The sequence below is a fragment of the Prosopis cineraria genome, unplaced genomic scaffold (genome assembly GCF_029017545.1).
Source record: "Prosopis cineraria cultivar Desert tree isolate PC_DT_omini unplaced genomic scaffold, ASM2901754v1 PC13, whole genome shotgun sequence".
NCBI classification, from domain to species: Eukaryota; Viridiplantae; Streptophyta; class Magnoliopsida; order Fabales; family Fabaceae; genus Prosopis; species Prosopis cineraria.
The window spans coordinates 19866219-19886886 of NW_026555344.1; the positions used below are offsets into that span (position 1 = coordinate 19866219).

General features: G+C 31.3%; 1 protein-coding gene and 1 long non-coding RNA gene across 2 annotated transcripts; one reads left to right on the top strand and one right to left on the bottom strand.

The window, feature by feature from the left end:
* Positions 1-8972: 8972 nt before the first annotated feature.
* LOC129290378 (trihelix transcription factor ASIL2-like) lies at positions 8973-10830 on the bottom strand. The gene has a single exon (XM_054927132.1). The coding sequence runs from the start codon at positions 10411-10413 to the stop codon at positions 9367-9369; it is 1047 nt and encodes a 348-aa protein (XP_054783107.1). The 5' UTR covers positions 10414-10830; the 3' UTR covers positions 8973-9366.
* A 1534-nt stretch (positions 10831-12364) lies between these two features.
* LOC129290674 (uncharacterized) lies at positions 12365-19182 on the top strand. Its single transcript, XR_008588494.1, has 3 exons — positions 12365-12475; positions 12618-12693; positions 19116-19182. It is a non-coding gene; the product is annotated as an uncharacterized LOC129290674 (long non-coding RNA).
* Positions 19183-20668: the final 1486 nt, after the last annotated feature.

Sequence of the window (20668 nt, forward strand, 5' to 3'; positions counted from 1 at the left end):
AAATTTCATTAAATATATTTAACAAAATTATTTTTTCAAAACAAAAATATAAACTTTTAAAAATAGTCTTCATTTAATAACCTTAAATCCACAGTTAATTAGTATTAAATGTATACTCATTGATGAAGGATTAATATAACCTCCTTATATCTACTCAATGTAAGAGAAGATTACGGTATTACTACTATCTCACATAAATCATAATATTCAAATTTCATTTCAAAAGCTTCGGCTGAAGACTTATTTTGTAAAATCAATTAATTCACAATACAATCAGAGAAATGTACAGTGGAAGTAGATCATACGCTTCTCTAATATGTAATGGACATAATCCCACCAACATTCCAATCCCAATGGCATGCATTTCATCACAAAATAAAATTAAAAAATGGTCCGTGCATTACGGCGTGCAGTTTGTACGCTATGGCATGTGTCACTGTGTACCGCAGCGCACCTATCCAAATTTTTGCTGTCATTTTTTATAGCAAAAATGATGAATTTTCATCGTGCGCCATTTTCACATACGATATCTAATTGAAGTGATTCAAGCACCCACACGAAGCTTAACTCATATACTAACTAATGAGATAGGTTTGAACACAATCTAATGGTCCAATCAAAATTTGGACACTTAAGTGCAAAAAGTCTCCTTTTTAAAAAATTTTGCCCACCCAAGCGCTTAAATCGATCTCGTTCTCTCATTAGACCATACTAGGCCTTGAATCAAGTCTAAAAGGATCTAATATATCTAATTAATCACAATTAATCACAATCATACTCATATATTAGAATTTGACTCTTCTATGGCTAAATTTCACAATTCACTAACTTTATATACTTTGTCATTTTTTGGCATAACTTAGCCTACTTGGCTATTTTTCAACACATTCAAACATATTCTCATTCACAATATAATCTTAGCCCTCAAATTACTCATTTCATCATAATTTATCCTTTGGCTTAAGATTCACAACACAAACAACCATTTCAACACAAACAGACTCAATCATAGCCCCTTATTTCAATCAATACATATATACACACAATCGGGCTAGATTTTACAAAATCTCAATTCAATACATGCATGTAACCCTATGAAAACTTATATATACTTATATATACAATCTCAGTTCAGTTCATTATACAAACTCAGAGTATACAGCTTCACAACTCAAGCCAATCCAAACTCTCTTTCCTTGCCCTGATCACTTCCTGATCCTATAAACATGTAACCATAGGGGTGAAATAAAAATCTCAATAACAGAATAACTCATTCCTATTGATTACCACATGTAACAATATGGAAGTAAACATAGTATATCATTAAAATCTTATAAAATAGCATTTATATCTCATATCTCATTTCCTTTCTTAACTTTTCCTCAATCACAAAGAATTCCATGTTATCTCAACATATTTCATCATATCACATAACATGCTAGTATGATCTCTACCAATCGAACCTCCAAATCACCCCAACATAAAACCATAAGCTCTTCTTAGACCAATGTACACTCTCATTAGTCTTGAGCTTACTTGCAGTAGTAGAATCACTCGACCAAAGATGTTCTAATGCACAATACGGACTATGGTTTCCCCCAATATACACAATGGGACATCATTGACTCCAACACCGTATCACAAGGACACTAAGGAGCCTCTCATCTCCAACACCGTACCTTAATAGGCAATAAGAAGATCTTCTCTAACACTGCACCTTTCAAGGCACTAAGGAAAATTGTTTCCAATATCGCACCCTAATGGGTACTAAGAAAACCTTACCATATAGTCTATATCATCTCCTATACTTGGGTGAACTCTCATCCCTATGATCATGCTTTCTCGAACCATTTAAGGTTTCCATTTATCATTTCATACTTTCTTACACATAATATATACAATTAATACTTTACATTACAAAAAATGCATTTCCATGCTTATTTCAATTAAAAGCCATTTCACACAATAATCACTCAATGCTATAACTCATGCTCAATTTAAAATCGTTTCATGCACTACATAGCGTACTAACATATAGTTGTAATAAACAGTCAAACAAAGAAAGTTATTCAGTTACCTCAACCCTTCTGTTACTAGAAAGGTTACTCGTGGATTTCAACTATCACACAAGCTTATGTCAAGCTTCTTTTATCTACTCACACATCCAATATGTTAATCTGAACACATTTCGCATATTTTAGTCATTTGGTCCATTTTGACTAAAAACTCATTTTTACTACTTAAGGCTATATTCACCCGTAAACTCTTTTTCATTTATCCATTCTAATCTATAACTACCCAATTACTACTTTACATAACTTCAACTGGTTTTATTTCACTCAAATCAGATTTTTGCCCTTGCTTTCTCTCTCTGAGGGCTAAAATTGAGCCTATGGGTTCAAAGCTTTATCGTTCAGCTCTAAACCAACCACAAAGCTCTAATTTAACTTTTGAGAACTTTTTATTACTATTGGGCAAGAACCAAACCCCTCAAATTCCACCAATTCAATTTCCCTATAACTCATTTTTAGATAAATTTGTGTAGAATGGAAGGTAAGAGTTATACGTAGCTTACCTAAAAAAATACCAATCCGAATCACCTTCCACCACTCCTAAATAACTTGACTTAGCTTCTCAGCCCTTCACCTCTCCCTCCCTCCCTCTCTCTCTCTCTCTCTCTCGCGTGTGTTTCTCAGATTTTTACTTTTGAAAATCACCCAATTTCATGATCTAAGAAGTGATTTTTTAGTCTATGCGCCGCAGTGCATGTAGCACAAGTCGCGGCGTGTGGCATAGTGAGATTTATTCTCACCATGCACACTTGTTTCGACCAAAATGCACTCGTCTTGCCCGTATCTGCTCACACAACATACAAACAAGTCAAATTACCAATTAGTCATTCAAATCTCTAATCTACACTAACTTTCACTTCACCCTCAATTAACTTCTAAATTTAGGATTAAAAAATTCAGGATGTTACAACTAACACATACAATTAGACATATCTTATGCATTTTCCAACTTGTTAAAACTCAAATGGATTGTTATTAATTTAGAATCAATTATTATTAAAACTTGAATAAATACTTATAGTTAATGATTAAAAGCATAGGCCTAATGGACTATTGCTTTTCTAACTTGCTAAATCCCAAATAAATTGTTATTAATTTAGAATGATTTATTGTTAAAATCTAAATAGATACTTATTGATGAAAGACTAACAAATACAATTATGCTCATTTTATATTCTTTTATACCTTATTAAAACCTCAATGAACTGTTGTTAATTTAGAAAGAGTTGTTGTCAAGACCTAAATGAACATTTGATGTTGATGATTAAAAATACAAGGCTAATTGAACGAGTATATAAAAACAAATTATTTTAAATTAACAATAGTCCATTTTGACTTTAACAAGCTAGAAAAGCATATAGGATGAACATAATTGTACATTTTAATCCTTCAATAACAAGTGCACATTTAGATTTCCATAACAATTCATTCAAAATTAATAACAATCTATTCTGATTTTAATAAGTTAGAAAAACTGATAGAATGGATTTAATTGCATGTGTTAATCATTCATTAACAAGAATTCGTTTAGGTTTTGACAATAATCTATTTGTGATTAATAATACATTTTGACTTTCAATAAGTAAAATGCATGAAATTTTAAAGCTTACAATTTACAATTGTCCATGTCAAATTAACAAGTAATATTTGTAAAATAATAAGTTTCATTCAGAAATTGACACACTATTATATTATGACATAGAAATGGTTAGAAGTTTGATTTACTACTTATATATATATATATATATATATTGTTATATAAAATTAAAGGGCTTAGTGGCCACTAGGCTACCAAGCTTTTTAGATGGCTCATAGTCATGGATCAAACCTTCCTTTGGCCACCTAAATCAATTATTTTTTAAATAAAAATGTCACCAGCGAGAGCTTTGGCAACCTAACTACTAGCAGTGGTTCAACAGCCAACACTGACAACAATAAAGGGTTTCTTTCTTTGTTTTTTTTTAAACTTCAGGGGAAATTTGGGCTTTTGACTTTAAAAATTAATATTAGCCAATGATCAAGGGACTACAATGCAATTTTGAAGCCAATTGACCTTAGCTAGTATTAATATTCCTTAGCGGTCCATGAATAACTCAGGTAGAAGAAAACCTTTGAACGAGCAAAAGCATATTCCCATATAATTATTATTCTTGTATATATACTGGTGTAATATGGGATAAAATATAATTAAGTTTAATTTAGGATACTAAGATTATCCAGTAGGGATATTTAAATAAGGATATTGATTCATTATATTAACTTTGATTATTTATTTTATTGTTATCTTAGATGTCAATATTTTTAATGTTTGATTTAGATTTAGGATTTGGAATTTGAATTAAATTATTAATATTTTATTATTTTTAGATCTCTATAAATAAAGTTAGGTTTTTCATTTATATTCAACTTTGAGTATTATTGAATAAGAGTTTTTGAGAGTTTCTGCCTTATCTCTGCTTCTTTCTCTTCCTCATCCTTTCTCTTTATCTCTTCCCCATTTTCTTCTCGTTTTACATTAATTTGATATCAAGCTAGGTTCCATCACACTCTTGTTGCCAATCTCACTTAGAAAGTACAACTTTTGGAGGTCTAAATAAGATATAACAAACTCACTATTCAATGTCACTTGACTGGAGTGCCTTTCATCACCTTTCACAAGTTTGCTCACATCAGATCTTTGAGGTTTGCAATTTCTTTATACGTTTGTGGCATTTTAAGTAGTTTTTCATTTTTATTGATCGAAATTTTCATATTAAAAAACAAAGGAAAAAAAGAGAATAAAGAAAGGAAAAAAATTGTTATAATGCTTAGTTGGCAATATGAGCCACAACATATACATACATTTAGATTATCGGTATGAATATGTCGATCTACCACAATATGCTCAACAATACACATATAATGAATATCAGCAATGACATGCCCATCTGTCACAAGAAACTTATTAGCAAGAGAGCCATTGATATGGTTATGAAGAGCAACAATATGAGTACACAAGCCATCAAGAGTATGAGCATACTTATTGTGACAATTATGAGCGTCGCTCTCTCCAGTTGGAGTATGCTAATCATGAGCGATATAAGTATGAAGATCAATACTGACATAAGTATATTGAGCAACAAAAATATAAGCATCTTAATAGCCATCAACATGATTATGTTTATCAATATGATTATGTTTATCAATATGAGGATGGTACATGTTGCCATTATGAATATGCTAACTTTCAGGAGAACATAGACCAAATTATAGTTAAACTGAATCGCTTTTAGCAAGAACAGAATTGTTATTTTGACAAGCTTAAGAGGGATTGTGGTGAAGTTAAGAAAGCAACATATGAGATTAAGAGGATGTCAATCAATTGAGGAAACAAATGGAAGAACAAGCATCAAGCGAGCCAATAATGATAGAAGCTCCTTCCTTGCCAAAAAAAGATTCTCTAAATAATGGTCAAGATGTCCACTATACACCAATACAAGTGGCTCATTCTCAAATTGTTTCTAGCAAGGATCAATCTCATCATGCTATAACTATTTCTTGTCTACAAGCTGCATCTCCTAAGGTCACTCTATTGCTTAATGATCAAATCCAGTAATACTCTGTCTTTTGGAAAGGTTTTCCTAAGATTTTGCATGATTAAACTATTCACTCTTGTCAGAGTTGGTTCTTTTGCTACCTAACTTATTGGAAGGAATTTTTAGATACTCGCCTATATCAAGTTGCTTTTGTTAGGAGAGGCTGGCACCTAAGAGGAGATAAATTGGGTGACACTTAAAACTTTTGGAAACTTGAAAAGAGTGAAGAGCTAAAGAGTAAAAAGGAAGAAGATGAAATAGTCAAGATTTATACTGGTTTAGTCACAAACTTAGTTTACGTCCAGTCCTTAAGATCATATTTGAGATTTTCAACTAAAATCATAAGTTTCAATAGGTGCTTACCATCACAGTATAACTCTCAAGACTAACTTTGTCTTGATTCACTTAACACATCTTGCTACAATCCAATAAGTTGTTACAACACTTGAAAAATTTCTTTTTAAAATTTCTGAAAAGATAATAAAAACCTTTTACAGAAAACTCTCTTAAAGAGTATATGAAAATATAAATGAAAGCTTATAAACCTTTGAGAGCTTTTCACAATTCTTTTAAAAAATAATGGATGAATGTAATTTATAAAATCACAATTTGAAAGTATTTTAAATGCACAAATAACATTTTGTCTGCTCAAAGAACATTGGTTCTTATTCTGATTTAAAATGAATCACTTATATAGTTTTTGGAAGTTGACAAACCGTTGGAACAGTGATTCTATCTGTTAGTGCATTTTCTTGTGAGTAACTGGTATAATCACATGATTATGCATTAAAGAAGTTTCACAAAGCTAAATGTGACAGATCAGAACACCTCGTCCTTTCACGCGTAGTTTTACACTTTTGAAAGATCATTCAGTTCTGTGTGATTAATCAGGTATGGTACCTCATTGCTCTCTCGCATGGTTTAGCACTCATGAATAATCATTCAATTCTGTGTGCTTAATCATGCGTGATACCTCATTGCTCTTTCATATGGTTTAGCACTTATAAATATACTAATATAACAAAGTACTAAAACTTACTAATGCACCACTAGCTCTCACGCGTGGTTTTGCATGTCAAGAACTATCATCAGTTTAGTGTGACAAATCATGCGTGGAACCCTTACTCTCTCACACGTGAAAGGGCTTAGAATGCCAAAGCCATTCAATGTGATCAAAACTTGTGCAGAACCAGAAACATATCATGCGTGAAATTGCAAGCACTAATGTAAAAACTTGTCTAATGCATATTCGCAAGATTTTGCATGATCAAGAGATATAAATTTATGAATTAATGATCATACATATGAACAATTTTAGCTTAACTTGAGAGGTTTTAAGACTCAACAAAATAAAGTGTAATTGTTCAACAAGTGACAAATCACACATGGCTACCATCAGTTTCACGCATAGTTTTGCACTTAGTCACAGTATAATAAACCATAGGTGCTAAAACTTGCATGAACATAATGTCTTTCACCGTGGTTTTGCATATAGAGACATAACATAAGGTAACATATAACACAAGTGCTTAATCACGCGTAAAGCACTTCTTCACACTCACATGATCTAGCAATCAGTGTGCCTAACATGCAAAAACTCGTGAGTGACTTGCAGAATCACGCATGATTCTGCTTCTTCACCATGCAAACTTTTTCTATGAAAAACCACATGCAAGAGAGCCAAAGTTTGCAGTTTTAGCATATTAGATGAGTCTTAATGCATATAAAAGAGACATATGATGCATCCATTTAGTGATTAAGAAATGTGCTTAAGCTCTTTAAGTTTTCACATTGAATCTAAGAGAATTTAAATTATTTATCCTAAACTTTCTTCATCTTCTCTTAATTCTTCATACTTTAAGGTTTTGTTTTCATCCATAATTCTTTATATCTGTACACATAACAAATATCTTTTTTCTTGATTTTGTAATCATCAAAACACATTATCCAATAGCTTACTCTTGCCAGAGCTTGCTTTTTCAACATCTCACCTGTTGGAAAGGATTTTCATATTAGAGTACTTTGCTAAAATTTATCCCACCCTTCCCTCCCTGAATTTATGGCTTAATTTTAACTTGTCAGAAGTCAAGTTCTTCAAGTGGGGGGAGAGATGGTGTAATATGGAATAAAATATAATTAGGTTTAGTTTAAAATGTTATAATTATTCAATAAGAATATTTAAATGAGGATATTAATCCATTATATTAGCTTTAATTATTTATTTTGTTATTATTTTAAATATCAATATTATTAATATTTGATGTAGATTTAGAATTTAGAATTTAAATTTAAATTATTAATATTTTATTATTTTAATATCTCTATTAATAGAGTTAAGTTTTTTATTCGTCTTCAGATTTAAATATTATCAAATAAAAATTTTTAAGAATTTCAACCTTTCTCCCCCTTCTTTCTCTTCCTCTTCCTTTTTTTTATACCTTGTTGTCCCATAGGAGATTTTGCCCTACAATACTTAAAAATATCAAATATCGAATGTTTGAATAATACAATATATGTTGAAAGTGCATTCATCTTGAAGATTGTTTTAAATTTTTAAAGAAATTGTTTTGTAAAAATTTTCAAATATTGATAAAATTTAATAGTTATAATTATAATTTTTTTTTCCTTGGGCAAGATAACCAAGATATTCATCGAAATCTATATGATATCTCCTCAATTGAATAAAAGAAGGTGAACAAAAATAACTACTTGAAAAAGCTGGAAAAATAAAAACTATTTGAAAATAAGGTAAAATAAATATCTCAATTGAATAAAGGTAAATACAAATAACTATCTTGAAAATAAGATAAAAGAAATACCATGACCAACTCTTCTTTCGATTTCTTTCACTACTTGAAAGAGATCACAGAAGTATGCATATGCTATACTTAGAACCAAACCCTAGACATATTGATCATCTTCCAACTTAGTTTAGAGGGCTTAGAAGGTAGGGTGCATTTGGATTTTAATTAAAAAAAAATTAATTACTAAAATATGATGATGTTTGAATAAATTTTTAAAAATTAATTATGATAAAGTTGATAACATTTGAATAATTTTTTCAAGATCAATTTTGACTGGATAATATTATTATTCAAAGTGACAAACTAATAATATTCAAAATTAATTTTTCAAAATGAAACAAATTTTAGCTCGTGCCAAATGTAATTTTAGAAACCAAATGAAGTTTTGAAAAATTGAGGTGATGGGATAAAAAATTTTAAAACCATGATTGATTCTAAAAAGATATCCAAACATGTCCATATTTCACTCTACAGATTCATAAGAGTAACAATATCAATTACAATTAAAATTAGAGAGGACAAAACAGTGAACCGTTGATCTACGCACATGTTAACTAATAAACGATCTCTGCAACATTTATAGCTGCTTACAGGAATATGGCTCACATTATCATGCCAAATTCATACAGTTCTCATGATATATGTTTATTTATAAATCATTGGATTAGGTACTAAAACATAATTTATCCACCATCAAGCTTAAACTGATCAAGTTTTCCCCGCAAAAAAAATTGCAAGGAAGAACAAAACCAATAAAGACAGAGAGACAGAAAGGCAAAGGCCTAATTCTAATAAATATGAGATGAAACACAGAACTAAACTGAACTCACAAACGGATGATAAAGTGAACTCATTGGCTGCTTTAGGAATGCTCCATCACTTTACAACGTCAAAAAACTATACCAATCAATTGATCTATGATTCTGAAGGCGATGAAGGCATTCTCTTTGTCTTCTTCTCTGAAACTGCTTTTGCAAAAGCCTCCACGATCCGCTGCTGTGACTCCAGAATCATCTCAGTACGCTTCATCTCCATCTCCATACGCATACTCTCAATCTCCCCCGCCATCTCCATTTTCATCTGCTCCATCTTCACAAACCCATCTCCCAAAACCTTAATTGCACATACCATCTCACTGAGAGGATCTCGCTCCTTCTCTCTTTCTCTTTTTCCCAACCCACTTCTCTCTTTCAAAACTCTAGTTTCATAATTGGGACTACAATTAAAGCCATGCCCAGATTTTGAACTGGGGTTGTTATTGTTATAGTTGTATTTCTGATCAGCAATTTTCCCATACAACTTGGAATTCCCAGGTTGTGCAATGCTTACCCCATTGGGAATTCGAATCCGAAATCCACCGCTGCCGTTGCTGCCACCCATCCCATTCCGACACAACTTATTCAAGCTCCTTGTGTTGGATCCACTAACGCTTCTGAATTCCTCGTACAAGTCATTATCCTCATCGCCGTCAAACTCATCGGGGCTATCATCGGAAACGTTCTCGGGCTTGACAGGGGAAGGGCCTTTTTCCATGGAATCCATCCGCTTAAAGTGGACCCAAGAGGAATTGAACCTAGCGACAGGAAGGTTGCGCGCGCGTTGGACCTCGGTGCGGTACCGCTTCCGGAGCTTCTCCATCTTGTGGCGGCACTGGACGGCAGTTTTGGGCGGTGACGCGCCCGGGCAGCGAGAAGCAACCGCATCGGCGACATCTTGCCAATGCGTGGCCTTAAGATTACCCCGGCCAAGAGAATACCACTTGTCACGGTACGCGTCGATGAGAGCAACAGTTTCCTCAGCAGACCAGCACGGCGGAGGAAGGCGACGAGAGGAGGAGGACGAGGGCTGCGAAGAGGGCAGAACCGGAGGAACAGGAACGGCGAGAGGGACGGCGGTGGGAGGATCGGCAGGCGCGGTGGTGGCGGAGGAGTCAACAGGAGAACAAGAAGAAGGGGAAGCCATGAAAGACGGGAAACTCAAAACGGAAATTCTCAGATTTCAGATCTTAAGGCGGCGGCGGCGGCGGAATAAAGTGAAGGTGAAAGATTAAGGGTAACGGATAAGAACGGCGGCGCAGGATAGAGCTACGAAAGAGAGGTTTTGGGGAAGATGGGGTGGTAATGGTGGCGGCGGCGGAGAAAGAAGAAAAGTAGTAAATGGTGACATGTTGGGTTTGGTTGGGTAGGGTTAAAGGGGTGGTGGTGGGAGTGGTGTGCGGCTGATTATGAGATCTTGAGAGATGGGGAGGCCACCACCGCTTAGGTGGGGAGAGGGGCTAACGTGCGCCGGGGATAAGGTGGCGCACGATTGCCAGGCCCGTAAACACGGCAAGGAGAGGCATATTAGGTCGTTATATCGTTTAGGAGACGCAGTGGGAGAGGGGTATTAATAAGTCACACATATTACATAACACGGCTTTGTTTTGTCAATCAAGTCAGTGGCGAGAGATACATTGGGCCTTGCGTCTTCGGAATCAGCGTGTGTGGGGGCGTAGTTTTCCTTTCCTTCTCCTTTCCTCAATGTACTTTTTTATTTTTAAAAAAAGTGACGTCGGGTCGTGGCTTTTTTTGTTTTTTGTTTTTTTTTGAGATAATATCAATTTAAGATTGTTGAAATAAATTTATACAAGTTAAAGAAACCTTATTATTAAAATTTATATAAATTCTTATTAATTTTATTTAATTTTTTAATAACAACTCATTCTAAATTAATAAAAATTAATTTGAGGTTATTTTTTATTTGAGTTTTAATAATAATTAATTATTAATTAATATAAATTTTTTTAAATAGATATTAATTGCTATTTTCTCCCTTTTTTTTTCTTGCAAAGGTGATAATTAATTATAATTATAAAGGCTAAGGTGATTTTTCTCCCAAGCCATCTTCCGAGTAATATTTAATACCTAAACTATTTATTATAATAATTTTATTTTTAAAATAATAAAATGTAATATATTTTTTATTAAGGTTAAATACTTCAACATTAATTGTTAAAAAATTGATTAGAATTTAAACATGATGGAAAATATCATTTGTCATGCTATGCGGATAGAAGTTAAGATATATTTTTAACTTTTGAATTATTATCTGAGAACCACCCCCAATGTTCTAAAACTATTTGCATAATTACAATTTTATTTTAAAGTAATTTAAATGTAATATATTTTTGAACACTCGTAAATAATTCAATCAAATTCATTTTTTCCTTTTTCTTTAATTTTATTAAAATACTATGTTTAATTACGGATGTTTAAAAAGAAGAAGGCATGTAGGCTTTAATGATAAGTTGCAAAGAGATGGAGATGTGGGAGTGCATCATTGGGTGGGACTTGTAAGATCACCTTTACTACCCTCACATGTGGTTAAAATCATCACAATAGTCGTGAGACCAATCCAAATAGAACACCAAATTTTGTTTGAACAAAAATGAGATAAAGATGAGATCTCAAGTGTAAAGACTAAAATTTTAAGTAAAAAATTTAAAATTTAGGATTAGAAATTTTAAATGTATTTTATTAAGAGTTAGATGTTAAAAAAAAAACAATGATGGCTAAGTGAAAATTTTATTGGTGTTTAATTTTGGAGTGCCAGTTTGAATGCTCAAAGTGAAAAGTGGAAGATTTATTTTTGCTTCAGCCCATAGTCAAATCCTTATTTCACCCTTAATAATAATAATAATGAATCAAAACCCAGCCCAAAAACACGCATGCGTCATCAGATTTTATTCTTCTTCGCTCCCTCTGCATTTTTGAATCTTCCGGAGCTTGCGAAACCGCCTTCCTCTTCATCCTTCCGGTCTCTGGCCATTGAAGATGCACCTGAACCTTGCTTCTTCTTCCCCAACTTGTGCGTTGTCATGGGAGGACTGTCGTGAATTTCCTTTCCTTTGTGCTGTTGATTTTCCTCTCCTCCTTCCTTCGTTCACTATCGTCTTCTCCTTTCCTTCTTCGTTCCTGGTTGGCTGCTAGCGTGGGGTTCACGTTGCTGTGAGTTTGATGTCACAAGGAGTTCGATCAATGTACTGGTTAGTATGGCTTGCTCTTCCTTCCTCTCCCCTGTTTTTTGCTGCCAACTTCTCACCAATGCTAGCTGTGATTCAGTCAGTTCACCCTCTGTTCTTCTATGTCGCTGGTCATTTTTATTTCTTTTTGCTTTGGTTGCAACAGGCCCTCCCTCTTTCAGCTCACACGACCAGCCTCTGCTCCTTCTTGCTCTTCCTTTGCTCTATCATCCTGGGGTGAGGTGAGAGTTTCGTACCTTTCTCTTTCTAGCTCTGTGTGTGTGTGTCTATGTAGTTGAAAAAAAATAAAAATAAATCTTATTTAGTCTGCAAGGCTAGTACTGCATGTGTTGTGGAAAAGGGGTTGTTGAACCAAGTTGAATTTTAATCCCATGAGCTGTATTAGAATTTATTTTGATTTTGTTAAAGAAATGAAACTTGGGAAGATAATTTATTCATATCTCTATGTTAGAGAATGTTTGGGAAGTAGAACTGAATAGAATAAGCTTGGTAATAATTTGAGGTTTATTATTCATAAAGTGTTTGACAAATGATCAAGAGGGATTCTTGTTATATTATGGCATAATATATATATATATATATATATATGATGAATACAATGTTGATTAAATAAACTATTATTAGAAAAAAAAATTACTCTCTTCGATGAAAGTTGAGAGATGAATAGTTCAATTAAGAATATAAGAAAACTTTTGGAAAAGGATTTGATGAGAAAAAGAACTTGATCTTATGGTCTAAACATTGAGCATAAAAAGGAACATTTTGATCTAAAGTGGCAATATATATATATATATATATATGACAAGTATCACATCATGGATTAAACAATAATGATAGGTGTTTTGTTTCTTTGCAATGAAAGTAAAAGTAGGAATTAGAAGTTTTTGGGAGAGATATTTAAGTAGTTATTTAAGAACCAATTTAATATTGGGATATCATTAAGATATTTTATGCAATGTTGAAAAAGATAAAAGTGAATATTTTCTTTCTTTTATTCTTCTAAGTTATTTTGGATTTAAAGATTTTGCATGGTAAAGTATAAGTAGGGAAGTGATAATGATGTTATTTAAATATTAAAAATTTTAAGATAGAGCATTAGGACTAGTTTGGAAGTAAATTATATACTTGAAAACTTTGTAGATAAATAAGATAGCATTCCAACTAATTTATAAACAAAATTCTTTTTTTCAAATTTTTTTTACTTAGATCATTTAATAACAATTATATTACATATTTAATACTTTGTTAATTAAATTATTTTTTATCTTAGGAAATTATAAAAAGATATAAAAGGATATTTGAATTATGAAGTGTATGTGTTTTTCCTTACAAGGATACTTTCAAGATTGATGAAATTATTTTTATTAGCTTTGGTAATTTTGGTTTTTTAATAAATGCAAGTATGGATATCAATTATGAAATTTTTTTTGGCAAGATTTTAATGTTTAAAATTCGTCATGCAAGTTTAATTTTGAGAAGGGAAGCTATATTTTAACAATGATGACTTTCTCGCATGTTTGAAAATGAATTTGGAGGAGATTTTATACAGAACACTAATAGCTAATGGTAGCTCTGCTAGCCCTTGGTGCACCTTGGTCAATGACTTGCTATTTTAATTTTTGTGAGCTCTATTCTCACGTTTGATATTCATAGGGCTCGTATATGCATTTGTTTTTGTGGCTTTAAGCTGCGTTTGGTTAGTATTATCCTTGTGAACTGTGTGGCCACATTTGTTTTACAGCCCAAGTTGTCTTTGACTACTTACTCTCATGGATTATATGTCCATGTTTGTCTTTGTGGCATAAGTTACGTTTGGTTATTTACCTTTGTGGATTATGTGTTCACATTTGTAAATTGTTTTGATAAATCCTCATAAATTTGAATTTTAATTAATTGATAATTTCACACTCTAATGGTTTTTAGTTATAAAATTTTATTATTTTCATTTATGCATTTATTTAATTATTTTAATTGTCAAAATCAAATATTAAATCTGTTTTATCGTTATAGATTTTTAGTTTCTTAATATTGAAGTTATATAGAAATTTTACTTTGAGTTTACAAATTTATTTACATTGAATTGTTTTCTCTTTAATTTATGTATACATTGTAGTTTATTTATTTTGAATCTACAAAATGTTATGGTTGGAACATTATTCACTAAAAAATATTTTTGGTTTCAAATAGCATAGCTGACCCTGTACCTCTATTAGATCCTTGAAGGCATTTTGCTTCTAAATTGAAGTTGAGATGCCATTTTGGTTAATTTCTATTTTGATGTAAATTCATAATTTATATATTGTATTCTTATAAATAATATTTTAGGTGCTCCAAATAAACTATAGTTAGAGTCATGATCTTATATTATTTTGCTAAAAAAAAAAAGAGAGTCATGATCCTATATTGTGCTGTTTGATTATTGTTGAGGAGCGGGGCTCCCTTTTGTTGAGTTGATATTGTAAATTGTGATGAATTTTTTCAAGAGGTTCTATTTTTTTTTTCAGGGAGCATTTGTCAAAATTTTTACAAAAATTTTAAAAATATTTTATTTAAAAAAATGTCACAATGATTTTCCATCCTATTTCAAATAAAGAAAAATATTAGATTAAAGTTTCCTTAATAAAGGCTTAAAGGATGAATGTTTATGCTTATATCCCATACCGGTCACGTCTAATTTTTAGAGCGTGACATCAAGTTTTATTGGCTTAAACACATAAAAAAAAAGTAAAACATGTATAAATCAAAGCAAAGACGTATACAGAAGCAAAGGATACATAATGTACTCAAAACATTTGAAAATAGGTTGAAAAATTGAAAACCCACAAGCTAAGGCATTTGCCATTGTGAACCCCTTTTGTACCATATGCCACAGTTCATTGCACAGTTTTGATAGCATATGGAACAAACTTCTAGTATGCTTCATTTCTTCTTTGATGTTCAATCAAGGCAATCAAGCTGTACATAGAAAAGCCTTTTCTATAAACTAGCTAATAACATAAGGTTAACTCTCAAACTATATCACACAAGAAAATTGTATACCTAAATGTGTTTCATTCACCTTTTCATCCTTAACCACAACAAGAGTGCCCAAAATCAAACCAATGTGCCAAAAGCCTAAATTGACACCTAGACTACACTTAATGAACTCAAGACAACCTGCGTAATATATTGGATAAGGTTGGCGTCCAAGAAAGGGGAGAATTAGGTGTTCAAAATTTTTTAACTAGATTTTTCCAACCCAAAAGATGATGAATACAAAATGCAAGTATAAAGCTAAAAATTGCTTGAAATTAGAAAAGAGAAGCAAGACACAAGGTAATCAAAAGCTTAATCCTTATTAGACATAAAAATGGTTCAAGTGAATCTTAACTAATCATTAACAATGACAAAAGTATAGAGATTACTACCAAGACATTTTACCCTTGCTAGACTAACCAAGTCCATGTACAGCAATTCAAGTGGTTTAGAAGTAATTACCACATTTTTGCTTTGAAAGGTGGTTTGGACTTGCTTCCTTTCATACAAATATCACATAACTTATCTGCCTTAAATTTGATCTTTGGTAGGTCAATGACAAGATCATTTTTCACCAGCTTGTCAAGTTGCTTCATCTTTACATGTGCTAATCTTCTATGCCACAGCTAGCTTTCATCACTTATAATGATCAAGCGCTTAATGTAGCATCATCATCAAGATTGATGGAATATACATTTTGAACTCTTCTTCCCACAAGGATGATTTTTCCTATGTTTTCATCCTTCACATTGCAACCAATAGCATTAAATACAACTTAATAACCTTTTATCATATAATTGACTTATGCTAAAGTTTGAGTAGCAGAACCCATATGAAAAACTAGGGACTTTGTGGCCTTTGGCTTCTTGAGAAACAAGGGAGACTGTGAATCATCAATAAGTAATATTGAGAAGTCCTTGGTCTTCTTGATTTTCACCAAAACTAAATTTAGAGCCATCACGTTTCTTTGGATTTCAAGTTGGAAGAAGAAATCAAAGTAGGTGGCTGGATCCTAGGCAAAAATTTTAGGAACAAAAGCAAAGTTCACCAATTAGAATGGGCAGACTTTTCTAGTAAACCATTTTGGGAAGACGAAGACAAAGATTTTGGGAATAGAAGAAATGTTCACTATAGTGCAATAAAGTCTATGGGTATGAATTGGCATGCTTGAAGAAGAAGATGAACATTTAGCATATGACACATATCAATCTTTTGGTCAAATGAAAATTTTAATTATCAAAGTTCTTCAAAGTTAACAATAGGGGCATAATTGCACTCTTTTTAAAATTCTCAAGTGATATTGCTTTAAAAAGCTTAAGATACCAAACACCTCTCGAGAAAAGGTTTTAGGGCATTTTTGCCATTTAACCCAAACTTATTTTTAAATAAATACCATGGAAGTGCAATGTAATATCAGAATCTTGAGGTTCTTAGCTAATATAAAAATTTTCCAACAATCTTCTATTGATATTTTCCTAAGGAAAATTGAGCACAAGGACAATAAGATCTAAATAATTGGGCATGAATCCCAAATATGTTAAAATAAAGCTTGCAAGGACTAGTCTTAAAGGGAAAATGCCTCAAAGAGAATACCATAATACCATTTCATTTTTTAGCACTATTTTTTAGAGGTCATCCACAAATCTTCAATAATATTTAGTTTTTTTTTTCTTGCTTTCAATTAAGGTTGTGCAAAAAGCCTGCTAGTCTAGATAACTCTAATTTGGTATGAGCAAATTTGGTCCAAGTAAAAAGCAACCTGATGCAAAAATCATATTGAATTGGATAGAGATGATAATTCAAATAGGATGGGCTCAATTTTGGCTAGGCCAAAATAAGCCTCAACTTAGATAAAATTTCAAATAGCCAAACTTGACCCTAACTTCTTCAAATTTCAAGCCTATTTAGGCTTTTTAAAATTTTTTTTTCTTAAAATTCCACTTTCTACTTTAAAATTAATTTTTTAAATAATAAAATATAATATATACTTTTAGGATACTTAAAAATGTAGAAGACTCAATTTTATTCAAAATTTTTTTGGGTCTTAAGGTTTTAAATAAAAATTAAAATAAATTTTAAATATTTTTTAGGATATATAATAGATTAAAAATAATAAAAATATAACAATGTGGGTATTTTTAATTTTTTTTTGAAAAATATCTATAATAATGTACTCAAATATATGACCCCTTAGTTTAAAATGAACTAAAGTTAAAAGGATTAATTAATATTTAATATATTAATATATATTTAAAATTTTTTCTTTGCATATTCAGACCTAGTTCAAACCCGATCGAGTTTCGTTATAATTTTTTGAATTTATTTAAGTCAATTCGAATGATTCAACCATTAAAATATTGTTACTTTATTAAGCTCATGCCTAAATTTTTTTGAACATATTCGTGCCAACCTGAATTACCATTTAGACTCTTAGACTAAGCAATTAGACTTCTTGGTCTTGTCCATCTAGGTGTTATATAATATATACACATATATTAAAATATTATATATTTATTAATATATATCATAGTATCTTAATTCTTCATAATAAGTTTCCCTAATTTTTTCTCTTTCTTCTTTTAGAACGTATTTAAAAAACTAATTTTTTTTATCTCTATTTTTAGGTAACATAAATTATTCTCTTAATATATTTTTATTTAGTTCAAAATTTTATCTTTGTATAACCATTAATGAATTTTTTATAGGTTGATAATCTATAGATGGTTGAAATTCTCTATTGATTTTTAATTGTGTTTCTAACCGTATATTTTCTTCAAAATTTTTGTCTTTAGTTCTGGATGTTTATGCTCGATATATTGGTTGTGGAATTTTAGGATTGTAATCTACTCCCATAATCTACTCTCATTAATTTATATCTTATACTGGAATTATTTATATATTGTCTTGAAATTACTATAGGTATTTGGCCTCTTATTCAAAAGGAGGTGGATCTACTTAATATCTTATAGGCTATATCTCTTTTAGAAGTTCTTATTATTTCTTTTAATTTTTATTTTTTTTAACAGAGTTGGTTTTGCTAGTTTTGAAAAAGTTCAATGAGCGGGTAACTGCATGTCACTATATTTTATTCTTTTAGGTATTATGACTGAGGTTTTTGAGAGATCTCCTATTTATATTAACATCAATTATCCTTTAGGAGTTTCTTTTATAGCTTTGAAGTTTTGATTTATTTTTTATATTTTAAACATAATTCTATATTGGACTACCATATATTGACTCCTTTTTTTTCAAGAGCCTTAGCTGCCTATTTTCATAACTAAGCCATCTTTACAATATTTGTCTTTTAATTCTATAACATAATTTGAGAAACAACAAAAATAAATTGGTCCTTCAAATAATTTTAATTGTATTATTCCTACTAAAAATTATATAGTGATTTGAAGTTTTTAGTTAGGCTTTGGACGAACCCAAAGTATAAATTAGGAGATTAAGATCAATATGGGTAATGAAATTGTGTTTTTCAAGTGTTTGGTTAAATAGAATTAATGGAGTATGTTAGGAAAATTGATGGGGTTAAATTAAAGTTTTGGGATAATGAGTACTTGAAATTGTGTTAAAAATGGGGTAATTAGTGTGTGGATTGATGATTAAAAGTTTAATCTTGTAGATTAATTGTTGATCAAGCATTGTGGTACTAATAGACATCTGTGGAGCTATTGTTTGACCACGATAACTTCTTTAGTGATAAAAGGGTTAAGGTAATCAAATTGTCTAAACTCTCTTCTTTCGTATTTACATGGTTGTGTAGTATTTATTGAGGTTAATACCTTAGTTTTGTATTAATATAGTATCAATGTGAATTGATTATGATTTTGAAACTATGTGGAGTGGAATGAAAAATTATGTTTTTAATGTTGTGATTTTTGAAGGCTAACTGCTATTTTTCAGTATAATTACTTATCAAATTATATGGTTTAAGTAGAAATGAACATTTTAGTGAAAATTATATGTTATGATTATGTGTGGAATCATTGAGCATATATTTGGCATGATCATTGTAAGAGAGTGGGAGTTCATCTTAATGTGTTGTTAGGTATATTATTTAGAAATCTATATGGTACACTGGCACCATAGAGGCCTCGGTACATAGTTTATATTATTTAGAAGTCTTAGTACTATATGAGATAAATTGGGTATCAACACCCGTATCATTTAAGAGTAAGGGGAATTTGTGATCAATAATGGGTGAAGGCACTCTTGGCCAAGGCTATCTCCTACTAATGGTGAGCTTGTGTCAGTCTAGTCACATGAATTTAGTTTTATTTAGTTGTCGGCCCACAAATTTAATCAGAAGATATAAGGAGGGTATAAGGTAGTATGTTGATTATGCATATCATTTCATGACTACATATGTATGGAAATATAACTTGTTATGTGTTTTGAATGCCATTTCACATACACACTATTTGTTCTCACACATAAGTAGTTTCATTAGATTATTTGATTACTAAGTCTTCGAATTACCCTATAGTTACATATTTCAGGTCAAGGTTCCGAAAAGGACAAAGGGAAGAAGGTTGATAAGGAATTAGTCACTTACCCTCAAAATTAAACTAAAGCTAATCTTAATAAAATATAAGGCTAACCCTTGGTCATCTCCCAAGGAATGGTTTAAAGTTTAACAAAAGGTTACCTAATGCAATAAGTCAGCCAAAGAGTTGCAATTTAGTTACCTAATTATCTAAACTAATTACCTAATGTGTAAGTAATTAAAATGCTAATTAAAGTGAGTGAAATGAACTTTTCTTTTTATAAGAATGGAACCCTAGAGATTAGTTGATTTTAAAATTATGTTCATGTGATTAAGCTAAATTAAGCTTCCTTTTTCTCTTGACCAAAGTTGTCTTGACTCAAGTTCCTAGTTCAATTAACCAATTAGTACAAAAATTAGCCAAGTGAATCACCCAAATTCTCCTCTTAGATGCCATGGCTAAAGAAATAAAGTGAGAAACCACAAGATTTCAAATTCTCCTCTTAGATGCCATGGCCAAAGCAATAAAGTGAGAAACCACAAGATTATGTTAAGCTACTCAACAATATAAGTATTAACATTACAAGATTATGCAACATTAACACATGTAATTCACTAATATTCTATTTAGTTGGAGAGAAAACATGGGAGGAAAGAAAACATGAAATAAAAATAGTAGATAAAATGCA

What these genes read in the sequence shown, in the direction of transcription:
- LOC129290378 (XM_054927132.1), bottom strand. Translation starts at nt 10,413, where the DNA reads ATGGCTTCCCCTTCTTCTTGTTCTCCTGTTGACTCCTCCGCCACCACC.